At 41.7% G+C, this 15,180-nt stretch overlaps 1 protein-coding gene across 2 annotated transcripts; it reads right to left on the bottom strand.

The window, feature by feature from the left end:
• Positions 1 to 130: 130 nt before the first annotated feature.
• On the bottom strand, positions 131 to 14,666 carry LOC106563440 (U2 snRNP-associated SURP motif-containing protein). 2 transcript variants are annotated; one of them, XM_014129014.2, is made up of 24 exons: positions 14,570 to 14,666; positions 13,842 to 13,935; positions 13,644 to 13,755; positions 13,415 to 13,524; positions 13,266 to 13,333; positions 13,081 to 13,175; positions 12,890 to 12,954; positions 12,577 to 12,742; positions 12,254 to 12,459; positions 11,362 to 11,405; positions 10,265 to 10,369; positions 10,095 to 10,161; positions 7,724 to 7,896; positions 7,409 to 7,571; positions 7,106 to 7,185; positions 6,910 to 6,997; positions 6,660 to 6,788; positions 4,672 to 4,852; positions 4,509 to 4,583; positions 4,363 to 4,426; positions 2,535 to 2,682; positions 965 to 1,075; positions 617 to 825; positions 131 to 535 (listed from the first exon to the last, which is right to left on the bottom strand). In XM_014129014.2, exons 2-24 carry the CDS (start codon positions 13,926 to 13,928, stop codon positions 406 to 408), a joined length of 2,676 nt encoding a protein of 891 aa, XP_013984489.1. In that variant the 5' UTR covers positions 13,929 to 13,935; positions 14,570 to 14,666; the 3' UTR covers positions 131 to 405. The 2 variants fall into 2 exon arrangements, with proteins under 2 accessions (XP_013984489.1, XP_013984487.1); XM_014129012.2 differs by having other exon boundaries at positions 12,890 to 12,993.
• Positions 14,667 to 15,180: the final 514 nt, after the last annotated feature.

The following is a 15,180-nucleotide window of genomic DNA, read 5'->3' on the forward strand; positions in this document are numbered from 1 at the left end:
AAAGTGCTCTCATTCTATTTTTTTCCATGGAGAAGAGATTAGTTTCCAATGCTGTTTTAGAAAGGCTAAATGACATGTGGTACCCTCAGCTAATCCATTCCCCATCCTGGAGCATGGATGACAACACAGACACATTGCCAAGAGTGATTTATTGTCTCAGGAACTAGTCGCAATCTGAATGGGGTTTAAAAACAACCTGACGGGAAAACAACTGTACAAACAATGTTCATCTTACAAAAAAATTGCCAAATCTTCACTGCAGAGGGAAACAGCTGTCAGTTGGTCTGCAGAGGCAGTTCAGAGGCATTGTGGGAAAGAAGCGTGTGGCATGGTCAGCACTGGTGGAGCAGGGCAGTCCATGAAAGCCGCCTGGCTGCTTCAGGGGGAGAGGCATAGGCCTCAGGATCAGTGTTTGCTCTTCTTAGTCTTTTTGTGGGAGCGGTGTGGCGACCGGGAGCTAGACCTCCTCCACGTCTTCCTGACTGGCGAGGGCGACCGGGACCGCTTGGACTTCTTGGGAGACTTTGACTTGATTCTGTGGGATAGGGGTGAGTCAGCACAAATATAGAATGCTGAACACAAATTAAATGGAACAATGGTTTCACATAGGCCTTACTTTGCTGGAGAATGTCCTCTGTATTTCTGTGTCCGCTCCTCTGTGTCTCTACTCCGTCCCCTGTCCCGGTCTTGACTCCTTTTACTCTTCTCCTTGTCCCGTCCTTTACAGGTCTCCTCCGCCTTGTCTCTCCGTTCATCCTTCTTTGATCGCTCTTTTGATTTTGGAATGGATCTCTCTCTCTTCTCCTTGTCATCCTTATCAAACTCCTGAGGTAAACAGAACATGTGGAGCCATTGCAACCGGTGAAGTTTTCTTTAAAGTCACAATTAAACCTGCAACTTCATGGTATCTGGACAGTTTCCCTTACTGCTGGGCTTATGAAATAAAAGTACACTAGAAACTCACTTTTTGCAACAGCTTGTTCCTGTAGTGCGCCACCTGTTTCTGCATGTTTAACCCTGACTTCCTGGGCTTCTTCCCAGACTCCAGCTCATCCTGGAACTTCATCACCTTCACCTGCAGCAGAGACACATTGAGGAAATATAAGATACACACATTTGGACAGTGGGTCCAATTGTTGCATAAATTAATGGTAATCAAACAAACTGCCGAGCGTATTCGGGTTTTGCCTTCAGACCCCTTTACTTTTCCCACATCTTGTTACAGCCTAAATTTAAAATGGATAATTTTGCTTTTTTTGTCGCTAGCCTAAAAAAATGTATGAAAAGCTGAAATGTCTTGAGTCAAGTATTCATCCCCTTTTGTTATGGCAAGCCTAAATAAGTTCAGGGTTAAAAATATGCATAACAAGTCACATAAGTTGAACTGTGTGCAATAATAGTGTAACATTTTTTTACCTTGTCCCTGAGCTGACAAGGTAAAAATGTTGTTAACCCACAATTAAGAATTTACTCTAAACTCAAGGATCCACCCCTTTCTCAATTTTCGCCTAAAATGTCATACCCAAATCTAACTGCTAGTAGCTCAGGCCCTGAAGCAAGGATATGCATATTCTTGGTACCATTTGAAAGGAATGTAACACACATCTGGTAAAATGTTATTTTGTACCATCTTTGAAATGCATAATTCCAGCCCAGGTGCAATTCAGATTTTGGCCACTTGATGGCAGCAGTGTATGTGCAAAGTTTGACTGATCCGATGAACCATTGTATTTCTGGTCAAAATTTTGTATCAAGACTGCCCAAATGTGCCTAATTTGTTTAGTAATAAATATGTTAAATTGCACTCAAACAATAGCTACTGTAACTTGGACAGTGCAGTTAGATTAACAAGAATCTAAGCTTTCTGCCAATATCAGATGTCTATGTCCTGCACTGGAGTAGCTTACCAAGAAGACAGTGGCTGAGTTAGTTTTGACAAATCTACAGCAAGAACTGAAAATGGTTGTCTAGTAATGATCAACAACCAATTTGGCAGAGCTTGAAGAATTATGAAAATAAATGGGTAAATGTTGCACAATTCAGACTCACTGTAATCTCTGCCAAAGGTGATTCTACAAAGTACTGACTCAGTGGTGTGAATACTTATTTAAATTTGTTCACTTGGCCTTACATGGCCATGTACTAATTTCCAGCCAGAAGAGGACTGGCCACCCCTCAGAGCCTGGCTTATTCCTAGGCTCCTGCCTTTCTAGGGAGTTTGTCCTAGCCACTGTGCTTCTGCATTGTTTTAGGCTGGGTTTCTGTATAGCACTTTGACATCTGCTGCTGTAAAAAGGGCTTTATAAATACATGTGATTGATTTTGTGTGTAAATGGGTGAGAAAAACAAATCAATTTTGAATTCAGGCTGTAACAAGAAAATGTGGAATAAGTGAAGGGGTGTAAATACTTTCTGAAGGCACTGTATGTATAAGTATTAGTTGGTTGACCGGTATGGACTGAGTCTGAAGGTCTGCTGCAGTGTGTCACGTGCTGTGTTACTTGGTCCTAGTAGACATTGTTGACTGTGCTTACCTCCAGCTCTCTCAGCCGGCTCCTCTTGCTTTCAGACATCTCAAAACTGCTGAGGGAGCTCTTGAAGTCAGCATTGTCGTACTTAGAGGGGCTGTCATCATCGCTGCTGTCATCCTCGGACTTCCCATCTCCTCCCTTAATGTTAGCACTGTGGACCAGGGGGAGATAATTTATTTTGAGTAACAGACATATACAACAAAATGTACAATGTGGACCCAGAGGATATCACTTGAAAGTATTAATTAAAATGCTTGTTTCCAAAGTGGACCTTGATGGTAAAAACAATAACACAATGATTAAAAGGCAAGACAAAATTAAACAACCATTCATGTATATTGACGTTCTAAAGTGTCACTTTTCCCTAACCTTAAAAATCAACAATATTAATTTCACAAAACAATTATGAATTGCACATCATACCGATCCTTCAAATAATACACCTGACCAGCAGTAGGGACACAAGGGGCAGTGGAGGGGTTTCTCTTACTTAGACAACCTTGTCCAAATGAAAACCTTCAACTGCTTTTTAAAGCTATTTTTTCTTGATCTCCAGGGGGAGGCTATTCCATAAACAAATGCCTGTATAGAAAAATGTCATCCTCACAGCACTGTTTACTCTTAGGATTTTACAAGACATAATACTAGCTCTGGTATTGTGACTGTGTTGGTTACAGACCATACCAATGTGGTTTTTCATGTAACGTGGGGCACAATCATTTAAGATGTCAAACGTATGATTAAGTGTAAGTTGGTCCACTCTGGACTCCATAGGCAACAAGCCCACCTCTCCGGAACTCCTGTACCCTTATGTGGGTCCTAGGGGGAACATTCAGCATATACCTGATAACATTATGTGGGTCCTAGGGGGAACATTCGGCATATACCTGATAACATTATGTGGGTCCTAGGGGGAACATTCAGCATATACCTGATAACATTATGTGGGTCCTAGGGGGAACATTCGGCATATACCTGATAACATTATGTGGGTCCTAGGGGGAACATTCAGCATATACCTGATAACATTATGTGGGTCCTAGGGGGAACATTCAGCATATACCTGATAACATTATGTGGGTCCTAGGGGGAACATTCAGCATATACCTGATAACATTATGTGGGTCCTAGGGGGAACATTCCGCATATACCTGATAACATTATGTGGGTCCTAGGGGGAACATTCGGCATATACCTGATAACATTATGTGGGTCCTAGGGGGAACATTCGGCATATACCTGATAACATTATTTTGCATGACCTGCATTCTCTCTTTCAGCTTTTTTGATAGCCCACTATACCAAGCAGAGCAGGCATAATCAACATGACACAAGCAGTTTCTTAACTTTGATGTTAAAATATCATACAAACATTTAAATTTGTTTGCCATTTCAGATTTTTTTTTAGCAGCAATCAGGTCTCCAGAAAGGGATTGATCTAGGGACACACCAAGTTAAGTTAGTTGTTTTAGACTCAATCTCCTTGCCTGCAGTTTACCTTTATCTTCTCAGCCCGATTTGTTCCAAACAAACTCAATGAAGTTTCCCCCAAATGTAGCAACAATTTGTTGCCAGTCAACTAATCTCTAACAAAATGTCCCATCTCCAGTTCTCCCAACAGTACATATGTGTTATGGCCCCATACAAGCACACCTTATTCTACTTGTCAATTAATCATTAAGCCCTTTGTTTTGTCCAGGGTTACAACAAAACTGTACTGTTGGGGGGACTGGAGCTGGAAAACACCACTCAACAGCAGCACATGCTACATTAGTTACTCTGATGAGTTGGGTTTCAGTGATGGGGAAGAGTGCCTGCACCGGGTTCTTACCTGGCATTCAGGTCATCCCCCAAGTCTCGCTCTCCCAAAGTGTCCCATTTTGATTCAGTGTTAGCTGAAAGAGGAAGTGGCAGGGTGAGCTGTAGGTTAGGAGTAGAGATATGATTGTTGGGTTGACAGTGCTGACAGTACAGTACCTTGTGGGAGAGCGTCAGCATCGTCCACCCTCTCCCATTTAGATAGAGCCACTCTTGAGTGGGCCAGGTCATCCACTGCAGAACACAAACTTACATCAAGTCCACATCTTATAACACTTTCGTGGTTTCCATTTTTCACAGAAATTCTGCCAGATTGACTTACAAGGCATTCCGTCAATGTCCTCCATGGGTGCACCCAGGGGAACCCCGTCGATGTCATCAACAGGCACCCCATCCAGGGAGGCAGGGTCCCAGGCCAGGGGTGAGCCGTCAAGGTTGTCCAGCGGAGCTCCGTCTAACGGTGCCCCATCCAACGGGGCTCCATCCAGGTCTGGAGACGACACCTGAGGTGAGATATACCCAGCCCACATAAACCAATGTTGCTAATTTCAGCTCTGCTTCTAGCTGAATTGTATATTTACACACACTATCAGAGAATGTACAGTGCCTTGCGAAAGTATTCGGCCCCCTTGAACTTTTCGACCTTTTGCCACATTTCAGGCTTCAAACATAAAGATATAAAACTGTCATTTTTTGTGAAGAATCAACAACAAGTGGGACACAATAATGAAGTGGAACGAAATTTATTGGATATTTCAAACTTTTTTAACAAATAAAAAACTGAAAAATTGGCCGTGCAAAATTATTCAGCCCCTTTACTTTCAGTGCAGCAAACTCTCTCCAGAAGTTCAGTGAGGATCTCTGAATGATCCAATGTTGACCTAAATGACTAATGATGATAAATAGAATCCACCTGTGTGTAATCAAGTCTCCGTATAAATGCACCTGCTCTGTGATAGTCTCAGAGTTACGTTTAAAGCGCAGAGAGCATCATGAAGAACAAGGAACACACCAGGCAGGTCCGAGATACTGTTGTGGAGAAGTTTAAAGCCGGATTTGGATACAAAAAGATTTTCCAAGCTTTAAACATCCCAAGGAGCACTGTGCAAGCGATAATATTGAAATGGAAGGAGTATCAGACCACTGCAAATCTACGAAGACCCGGCCGTCCCTCTAAACTTTCAGCTCATACAAGGAGAAGACTGTTCAGAGATGCAGCCAAGAGGCCCATGATCACTCTGGATGAACTGCAGAGATCTACAGCTGAGGTGGGAGACTCTGTCCATAGGACAACAATCAGTCGTATACTGCACAAATCTGGCCTTTATGGAAGAGTGGCAAGAAGAAAGCCATTTCTTAAAGATATCCATAAAAAGTGTCATTTAAAGTTTGCCACTAGCCACCTGGGAGACACACCAAACATGTGGAAGAAGGTGCTCTGGTCAGATGAAACCAAAATTAAACTTTTTGGCAACAATGCAAAACGTTATGTTTGGCGTAAAAGCAACACAGCTCATCACCCTGAACACACCATCCCCACTGTCAAACATGGTGGTGGCAGCATCATGGTTTGGGCCTGCTTTTCTTCAGCAGGGGCAGGGAAGATGGTTAAAATTGATGGGAAGATGGATGGAGCCAAATACAGGACCATTCTGGAAGAAAACCTGATGGAGTCTGCAAAAGACCTGAGACTGGGACGGAGATTTGTCTTCCAACAAGACAATGATCCAAAACATAAAGCAAAATCTACAATGGAATGGTTCACAAATAAACATATCCAGGTGTTAGAATGGCCAAGTCAATGTCCAGACCTGAATCCAATCGAGAATCTGTGGAAAGAACTGAAAACTGCTGTTCACAAACGCTCTCCATCCAACCTCACTGAGCTCGAACTGTTTTGCAAGGAGGAATGGGCAAAAATTAGTCTCGCGATGTGCAAAACTGATAGAGACATACCCCAAGCGACTTACAGCTGTAATCGCAGCAAAAGGTGGCCCTACAAAGTATTAACTTAAGGGGGCTGAATAATTTTGCACGGCCAATTTTTCAGTGTTTTATTTGTTAAAAAAGTTTGAAATATCCAAGAAATTTCGTTCCACTTCATAATTGTGTCCCACTTGTTGTTGATTCTTCACAAAAAAATTACAGTTTTATATCTTTATGTTTGAAGCCTGAAATGTGGCAAAAGGTCAAAGTTCAAGGGGGCCGAATACTTTCGCAAGGCACTGTAACAGTGTCATCAGTAAAATAGGCATTGATCAAAACTCTTTTCCATGTCTTGTCCAGGACAGGTCCTGAGATCCAGCTCACCTCTACCCTCTCGATCACCTCCTCTCCTGCCTTGATCAGACCCAGGAAGATGTTCTGCAGCTGGATCAGGTAAGACTCTGGGTATACGGCCCAGTCTTCCCAGGCCCTGAAACAGCCCATTATCTTTTGCTGAGGACAGAAGACATATGGGTGAGTGATAATGTATTTGTTCTGGCCAAGGCAATAACAGATCACAAGCATGGAAAAAGATTATAAATCATTGTCATTTGTTTTTAACTACACTCATTACCTTGAACTGTTCAGCTTGTAGTCTTGCTTGTATGTTTCTATATGCATCACTAATGTCACCAAATATCTGGGGCAATTTTGCTTCAAAACTGAAGGAACAGAGAAACAATAAACCGTTAGACAGAAGGATGGACAGTATGACCACAGAGCATGTGTATTATATAATGTCAGACTTATTTAAAATATACTTTTCTTACTATTTGCGATAATAAGATGCATTGGCAACTTTGGCACAGGAGTTGTACAAGATGTCCGATACAAGGTACAGTCTGGCAATCTGTGGGAATAAAGATAGATATGACTGTGAGCAATAATCTGGGTGGCAGGTAACCTAGTGGTTAAAGTTGGTTCTGTAACCGACAAGGTGAAAAATCTGTCTGTGCCTTGAGCAAGTCACTTCACCCTAATTTCTCCAGGGACCGTTGATAATACATGTTTTCTATATACTATATGCCATGTGAATGTGCTTGATCTTGTAAGACTGTCATAGGTTAAGGGACCTTTTTCTGCAGTGGTGTCTGAAGGAGGGACAGGGACTCTGCGATGGACCCCACCACCTCCTCCGCTGCCTCGGCTCTCTCCAGACAGAACAGCATAGCATCACCAATGTCCTCCCTACGAGGGGTGAGTCCTCTCAGCAGCGTCTCCAGTCTCTCCCTGTGCCTGCAATAAAAACACGCATTCATTTATCCTGAGAATGTCCATATTCCAAAGGCAGTTTTTCCAGTAACACGTCAGATCCATGAGAGAATGCTTTTCATCTTTAGTCTGCCTCAGAACCTCCCTCTCTGCCCTGTATCTACAGCAACACTCACTCTGTCTTCAGCTGGCCCTTTTTCAGCAGCTCCTCCTCCAGGGAGGGAGACTCCTCTTCCTCTCCCGCCTCCTCATCTCCATGGAGGTAGGGGTTTAGGAGGGGCGGCCTCCAGATGGAGCCCCCACGGAACATCCGGAAGTCTGCGGTCCTCCACTCACTGGGGGGCTCGCCCTGGGGATGGAGGGAGAGGGATGAGGCACAGCAGAGGTGCTGGGTAGGTACTGTTCTTTATTTTACTTCTATTATTATCTCTCCTGATGCCTAGTCACTTTAACCTGCCTTCATGTACATATCTACCTCAAATACCTTATTATCTCTCCTGATGCCTAGTCACTTTAACCTGCCTTCATGTACATATCTACCTCTAATACATTATCTCTCCTGATGCCCAGTCACTTTAACCTGCCTTCATGTACATATCTACCTCAAATACCTTTGCACATTGGTCTAGTACTGATACTCCCTGTATATAGCTTCATGCTTGTTTATTTTATTCTAATTGTGTTACTATTTGTATTTTTTTTTTAACTCTGCATTGTTGGGAAGGGCTCGTAAGAAAGCATTTCATGGTCAAGTACACCAGTTGTATTCAGCGCATGTGACATAACCAGGGGCGGAAATCCCGGGGGGGGACACGACCCCCCCATCCTTGGAAAAATATGATTTGTCCCCCCCAATATATCACTGAAACATAACTATGTAATTTAAATAATATTAATAATACGCAATGAAAGCAATTGTGCTGATTATAGACACTTAATAGCGCGTTTAAGTTTCAAAAAATTGCGACCCCACCCTTTGCCTCAATGTTTTGATCCACTGCCAGTTCCTTAGTTGGCAAGGTAACAGAGGGGTCGTATCTACTGTCTGAAAGGCACTCAATGAACGTAACTGAAGTGAGGTTAATCCAGTCAATCGCACACACACACTAGCTGAATATGCAGAGCTAGCGCGCAAATATGAACTATTAAGCTAGCTAGTACCTATTCCATTTATGTGGCCTCGTCAAAGATGGAATCTTTGCTATCGTCAATTTATTCCAAGATCAGCATGCAGATGATGTAAGTTAGTGCTTCAAAGTTCCTGCGATAAGGTTAGCGATAAACTGAAGTCCAAACTGAACAGAACTACACTCTCTTCTACCATTGTCTTAAATATATTTAATGGTCTCGTTGCAAAAGCTAAATTGTCGCAAGGGAACTTTTATTTATTTATTTATTTTATTCCACCTTTATTTAACCCGGGTAGCAAAGATTATAGCAAACACCACTGAAACGGAATTGGTGCTCGCTAGCTTTGCAAATTCAGCTATTGTTGGAAGCCAGCCAATATGAAACAAACTATTAAAATTACAAAAGGTTGCAGCATATGTTGTGTAAATGGTGAACTCATACAGCTGTCAACTCTTGTCATTTTAATCCGTTTCACATTTGCTAGCTACCTTTTAGATCGAAGCCCAAATAGAATGATAAAAGATAAGATGATAGAAGCCCATCTCCTACTGTAAATAACCTACACACTGTGTGTGTAGCCAGCCAGCCAGGTAGAAAAATAAAAGACGGACATCAGAGTATTTTTCAGTACACCAAAACGCAAAGTAAGAACCCTAGTAGCGTAATATCTCAAAGACTAGTTGATAAAATGTTCATAAGAAAGAAATGAAATTCTAATGGAAATGTTTCATTTCATTTTAGTCATTTAGCAGACGCTCTTATCCAGAGCGACTTACAGTAGTGAATGCATACATTTTTTTTCCTGTGCTGGCCCCCCATGGGAATCGAACCCACAACCCTGGTGTTGCAAACACCATGCTCTACCAACTGAGCTACAGGGAAGGTTTCACAATGATGTCATTAGGCAGAGCAGGCAACAGATGGCACACAGGCAGCAGAGTTGGGGACAGATATGCAGGGACAGACTGGCAGAGACAGGGAGTCTCAGGTAAGTTTGTTGAGTCTTTGTTTGGCAACATTATGAAAGGTTCTCCATTTTTTTTACTTGTAAAATAGGAACATAATTGGAAAATGCCATGGATACCCCCACTCTCAACTTAAACTGGTGACTGAACTAAGATTTGTTAAAGGCAATGGTATTGCTGTTGTGATTAGTTGTGTAGTTTTGGGTACCGGTAGTTAGGAGTACGGCAAACACCTTATTTCTTTGGTTCCTCAATATACATTTACCATATTACAATGTAGGCTATGTGTTACAGCACTACTTTTGGTGTCCCCCTCAGGAATTGCTCTTGAGAAAATTTAATGTAATTGTCCCCTCCAAAGTTGATATCAGATTTTCGCCCCTGCAAATAACACTTGATTTGAGATGGCCTCATGGTCATAGGGCTGTAGCCAGGACAGATCATGACCTACCTGGAGAATGGAGTAGAGTTTCCAGCGGTAGTACACATGCTCTTGGCTTTTGTTGTCAAAGAGAAACCTGAAATCATGAATAAAAACAGTTTCAAAATGAGTTTAAAAAGACATCTTTAGACCAATGGTATGACTAGAGGGAAAGGGAGAGCTCAGCAATGGTAGATCACCTCAAGTCAGGGTTGTTCTTCTCTTTGCTCATAATGATGGCTTCAAACATGGGTCCCTCACGCACCACAAACTCTATCATCCTGTGGATGAGGCCTAACAGATTCCTGTGGAGTAAAAGGAGAGGGGATGAGACCAGACGCTGTGACTTGTCCCCCCTCATCCAGACCAGTGGCCATGTCAAAGCTCTCACTGAACACTGACCCCAAGCCCATTAACCTCTCTCTCTCTCTTCTAGAACATTTGTCCCTCTGCAATCATTTATCACAGCAACGTTGAGGATATGTTGTGATGTGTGTTGGTCTGCACACACGAGTGAGTGGGGGAGACGGTCTGTTCCTAGTGTGTAGTTACATCAGAAGTAGTGTTTCTTTCTGTCATGTGTCTATTATTATGTGTCTAAATGAAGAAGCAGTAAGTGTGTCTAAATGAAAAAAGAGGGACTATATCAATATATAAGAGTGACAACATTATACTATTAGCTACTACTGATTTTAATCTAAAATGGATTTGCTTTCTAGCTGCATCTGTCTGCAGTGTCTCAGCCAACACAGGTAGGAAGAACAAAGGTTGCCACTGAAGTTAGTACCTAGTATGTTTCAATGGATATAATTGACTCCAACAATCACTTAAGTCTAACAATCCATTTTCCTGACAGGGGATTACAATGGTGACATTTACTAATCTAATGAGGATGACATGAATGAATAAACTGTGGGCTTTGCTTACTAGGCCAATGATTCACTTCAACCATGTTCAACTGAGGCCCATGGCCCTCCTACTAGTTAGATATAGGGCCTCCAGTCCTAAGCAGCAGGGGTTACCAATTCCCTGAACATAGGCCATGTTGTCAACAAGATAGATAGATAGACCAATGTTAGAACAGGACACTACTACAAACTATGAGACAGTTATGTTCTCAGCTGTCCTCTCCCATTAGTCATGTACATACAGACGTAGCACTTAGGACTGGGGCTTCCTGTCTGTCACGTACATACACAAGAACAGTACACCAGGGCAGGGCCTCTGTCCTCTAACACTGTTCTGTCTGTGAGAATGTCTGGTCAGTCGTAGTAGTAAGAATGGATAGAGAGTGTACCTTTCTGTTGGGATAACCACTTTGACTACAGCTTCGGACAGAGTCTGTTCGTGAAGTCAAATAAAATAGTGAAGATATAAAAAAAGTGAGTATATATACACAGATGAAACACTGCAGGACACATACAGCATATCAACTGAGGACAGCAGTAACAGCTCTACTTTATTTTAACGAGGGGAAAAGTTCCCACATTTGAGACAGTTACACTGTCGTTAAAAGTACATTATCTATAGAATACCCCCACCCTCTTACTTTTACAGTAACATTTTAATTACATATGGTTCTGTAACTACCTCATAACTCCATCTGGGTCAAATTCCCCTGCCTTAGAACATATCCTAAAACTAAGACACTACTAGTCTAAGGAATAGATTCATAACATGTCTATACATGCACCACAGGACAAACCAACTGGATTTAAAAAAGGGAAATGGAAATCGGAACTGATATGAGAACATGACCATCACGTCCCTTTTGTTTTGTGCATAAAATACCGTTCTGAATTCTAGATCAAATTCTAAGCAATGTCCAGTTGATTGAGCCTATGATAAATGTATCAACCTGCATAGAATATCTACTACACACCTAAAATTGGAAAATTAACTGTAGTTTAAAACAAAGTAAAACAATTATTTAAACAACTTGACAGAACCATGCACACACACTATAGCAGGGGTCTCCTCACCCTGTTCCTGGAGAGCTACCCTTCCGTAGGTTTTCGCTCCAACCCCAGTTGTAACTAACCTGGTTCAGCTCATCAACCAGCTAATTATTAGAAAGGTGCGTTAAATTTGGGAAGGAGCGAAAACCTACAGGATGGTGGCTCTCCAGGAACAGGGTTGGAGAGTCCTGCCCTACACTCTTAAATAAATAAATAAAAGCGCCAACCTACCTTGTCAAACTCCTCCTTGGACCTGCCCCATGGCTTGGTAAAGTCATTGCGGAAGCGGTCTCTGGGCTGAGCGTTGAAGGGCAGGCCGGAGGGGGGTGGGGGCGTGGACATTTTAAGTACCCCTATGGGTGTATAGAGTGGCTGGGGAGGGATGCGAACAGCTTTCCCCCATCCCAGCTTCATTTCAAAACCCATAACCGTTTTACCTGCAGCAAAAAGGAGCAATGATCCTACAAGGTTAATGGAACACGGAGCAGGGCATTTATCATCTGGCATCGTTTACAGAACAGAATGCAATTTTCCCTCATAACAGATTGACTCACCGTCTAGAGCAGCCAAGGCCCTCTCTGCATCTTTCCTGGTCATGAAGGCCACAAAGCCTCTATTTGTGACCCTTGTGCGTTCCTCGTCACTACGGGGCCACATGATCTTCACACTCGCCAGGGGACCATACTTGCCAAACTCTTTGCAAAGCATTTCTTCATTCATCTGACACATTAGAAGTATCATATCAGCAAAGTTTCACAATTTAGTCAGCATTTAAGTTAATTGAATTTGTCCCAAACAAACGAAGAGCTGGCTATATTGTGAATCTTTATCTCCTGTCAAAACATCCCAAGCAGATAGTTTCTTTACCTTGGGGCTAATGCAGCCAATGTACAGGTTGGTTGTGTTCGGTATGGCTGGGTCATCATCAAATACTGGAGGGAGACGTTCATATGTAGCTAAACATGTAAAAGCTACAGAGGGTTCATCTTTGATTTGGACAAAGGCTTATTGTAGTAAACCATTCTTATTCCACTGCAAGGGACAGACTTGGCTCTTACTTGATCGTCGCGTTAGTGGTATGTCCAAGTCTCCATATCCTCCTCCGGGCTCATTTGTCTTTCTTTTGTACCTTTCTTCACGTTCCTCCTGTATTCTAGGAGAACAGAATTATTTACACACAAAAATAAACAAATTGGTAAAATAATGAAAGAACATGAATTACTACGGCGTGTCAAAAACATACTGCTTTAGCTCCTCTTTAAAAAGTTCAAGGTTGCTCTTCTTCTTCTCTTCCGTCTTCTTTTTAACAATCTGTGGACCAGGCAAACATATAAGGAGACAAAATAATGTATCATTCTGTATTCACAGTAAGTGATTCACATGGATACTCACAGGCCTTCTGATTTCAGAAGTGTGCGCTGGTGAGACGTTCTGGGACACTGAAGTAAACTTGGTGATCGGTCGGTACAGCTTGCTCTTTTTAACCTCTGCTGCTTCCTCTTCTGCAAAAAAAATCAAATCAAATAGAAATTGTAACCGTGTAGACGTTAAAATAATGGAAAATATAGTGTTCGCAACACGGACCCAACCAAAGTTGGATTAGCCAGGATGTTTCACTCACCTTTAGTTGCATTGACGATACCCCCACGGACAAAAGTCTTCACTCCACTTTTGTCGTTACTGTCAAAACATGCTAAAAACTCTTCAAAAACTTCAGCTGCTTTTTCTTCTTCCTGGAAAAGGGATTGTTTTAAAATTGAAAATCATAGGCCGACACTTTGTTGCAGATGGCTATCTATAAAATGGTCAAATCTCTTACCTTTTTCTTCAGATCTTCTTGTTCCCTCTTGGTCAATGTTCTCTTCACGCCTACAGGTTTCCCTTTCTTGCCATTTTTGTCTGCCATGCTGATACTTATACAAAAAAACACAGTGTGTCATATTGAAGAAATGGAGTCTAATAAAATGCACCCTTCTCTGTCTCTTCACACTTCTATTTTCTTTCCAGCTACAGCTCTGCAAAAGCGTGTTGTGTAATGAATGCAATTCCATGAAAACTTATTACAACTGCAGATGCATGAATCTGAACAAATAACAACAGTAGTTAAGAAAGTTCTGTAACTAACTACTGCGAGCTATGGCCAACCAACATTAGCTAGCTAGACATGTCATCATATTTGTTGACTGTGACATTTCTGTCGCCAGATACGAACCTAACCTTGCTTATTAATATCTAGCCAGCTATCATTTCCTCCATTACTCTTCAAAAAACTAGTTAGCTCAGTTGATCATACACGAGCCCTGCCTGCCAGCCAGACCCCCCTCCCCTCCTCCCATACAATCACTGTGTGGCTAACGCTAACTAGCTAGCTAGCTAGGCCAAATCTCGCTTGCATGCTGTGTGTGATCTGGTGCAAAGCTTTGCTACGGCGATCATTTCTAACTTACTGCAAGACAAATATGTAGTTAATAAAATAGATGATTGGTTTGAATGATCTACATCGCAATGAGTATGAATCATTAAGACTAAACGTTGCAAATTCCTTACCGTAGAAATTTACAATGCGTTTGTTATTGCTCCACCATTTTGAATACGACAAAATTGGACATAGAGAAAAACTGATGTCACTGCACCCTCTGACCAATAAAACCCCCAGAAAGATGACTTCAGTTTGTCAGCTCTTTCAGTAGGCTATCATAAAAGTAGGCCAAGGCTATAACAAAATCATTATATCATAATATGCATGCAATGTGATTTAGCTACATAATCTATCTAATTTCATTTAATACAATTTATCTTTACCCGATACATCTGTAAGTGTAGATACAGGTAATGCAAATGTATTGATTACCAAATAAATAAAACATTTAATTCTACAACGTTTTCTTTGTATATTTTGTAATTAATTTACACCAATTTACAACATATGAGTAATAGTCTCATTAAAATGAATGTTTGACATTTTATCAGTATATTTCCAGAGCAGTTGCTGTAAACATCATGTAATATGGCCTACATATACATGCAGCTGCATAGACCAGTGCTATAAATACTTTGGGTAACAGGCTCAGGTCACTGTCCAAACCTCACATGATATTTCCCAAAATAACATGTGTGTCTAGGGTCTTTATGAAGAGTGTGAACATAGGTGTAACCTG

The sequence above is a fragment of the Salmo salar genome, chromosome ssa11 (genome assembly GCF_905237065.1).
Source record: "Salmo salar chromosome ssa11, Ssal_v3.1, whole genome shotgun sequence".
Classification (NCBI taxonomy): Eukaryota; Metazoa; Chordata; class Actinopteri; order Salmoniformes; family Salmonidae; genus Salmo; species Salmo salar.

Coding starts and splice junctions, on each gene's coding strand:
- LOC106563440 (XM_014129012.2), bottom strand. CDS start 13,928: ATGGCAGACAAAAATGGCAAGAAAGGGAAACCTGTAGGCGTGAAGAGA. Junction 7,572..7,723: donor AAGGGCCAGCTGAAGACAGA/GTGAGTGTTGCT, acceptor TTTTTATTGCAG/GCACAGGGAGAGACTGGAGA. Junction 1,076..2,534: donor GCCGGCTGAGAGAGCTGGAG/GTAAGCACAGTC, acceptor TCTCTGCTGCAG/GTGAAGGTGATGAAGTTCCA.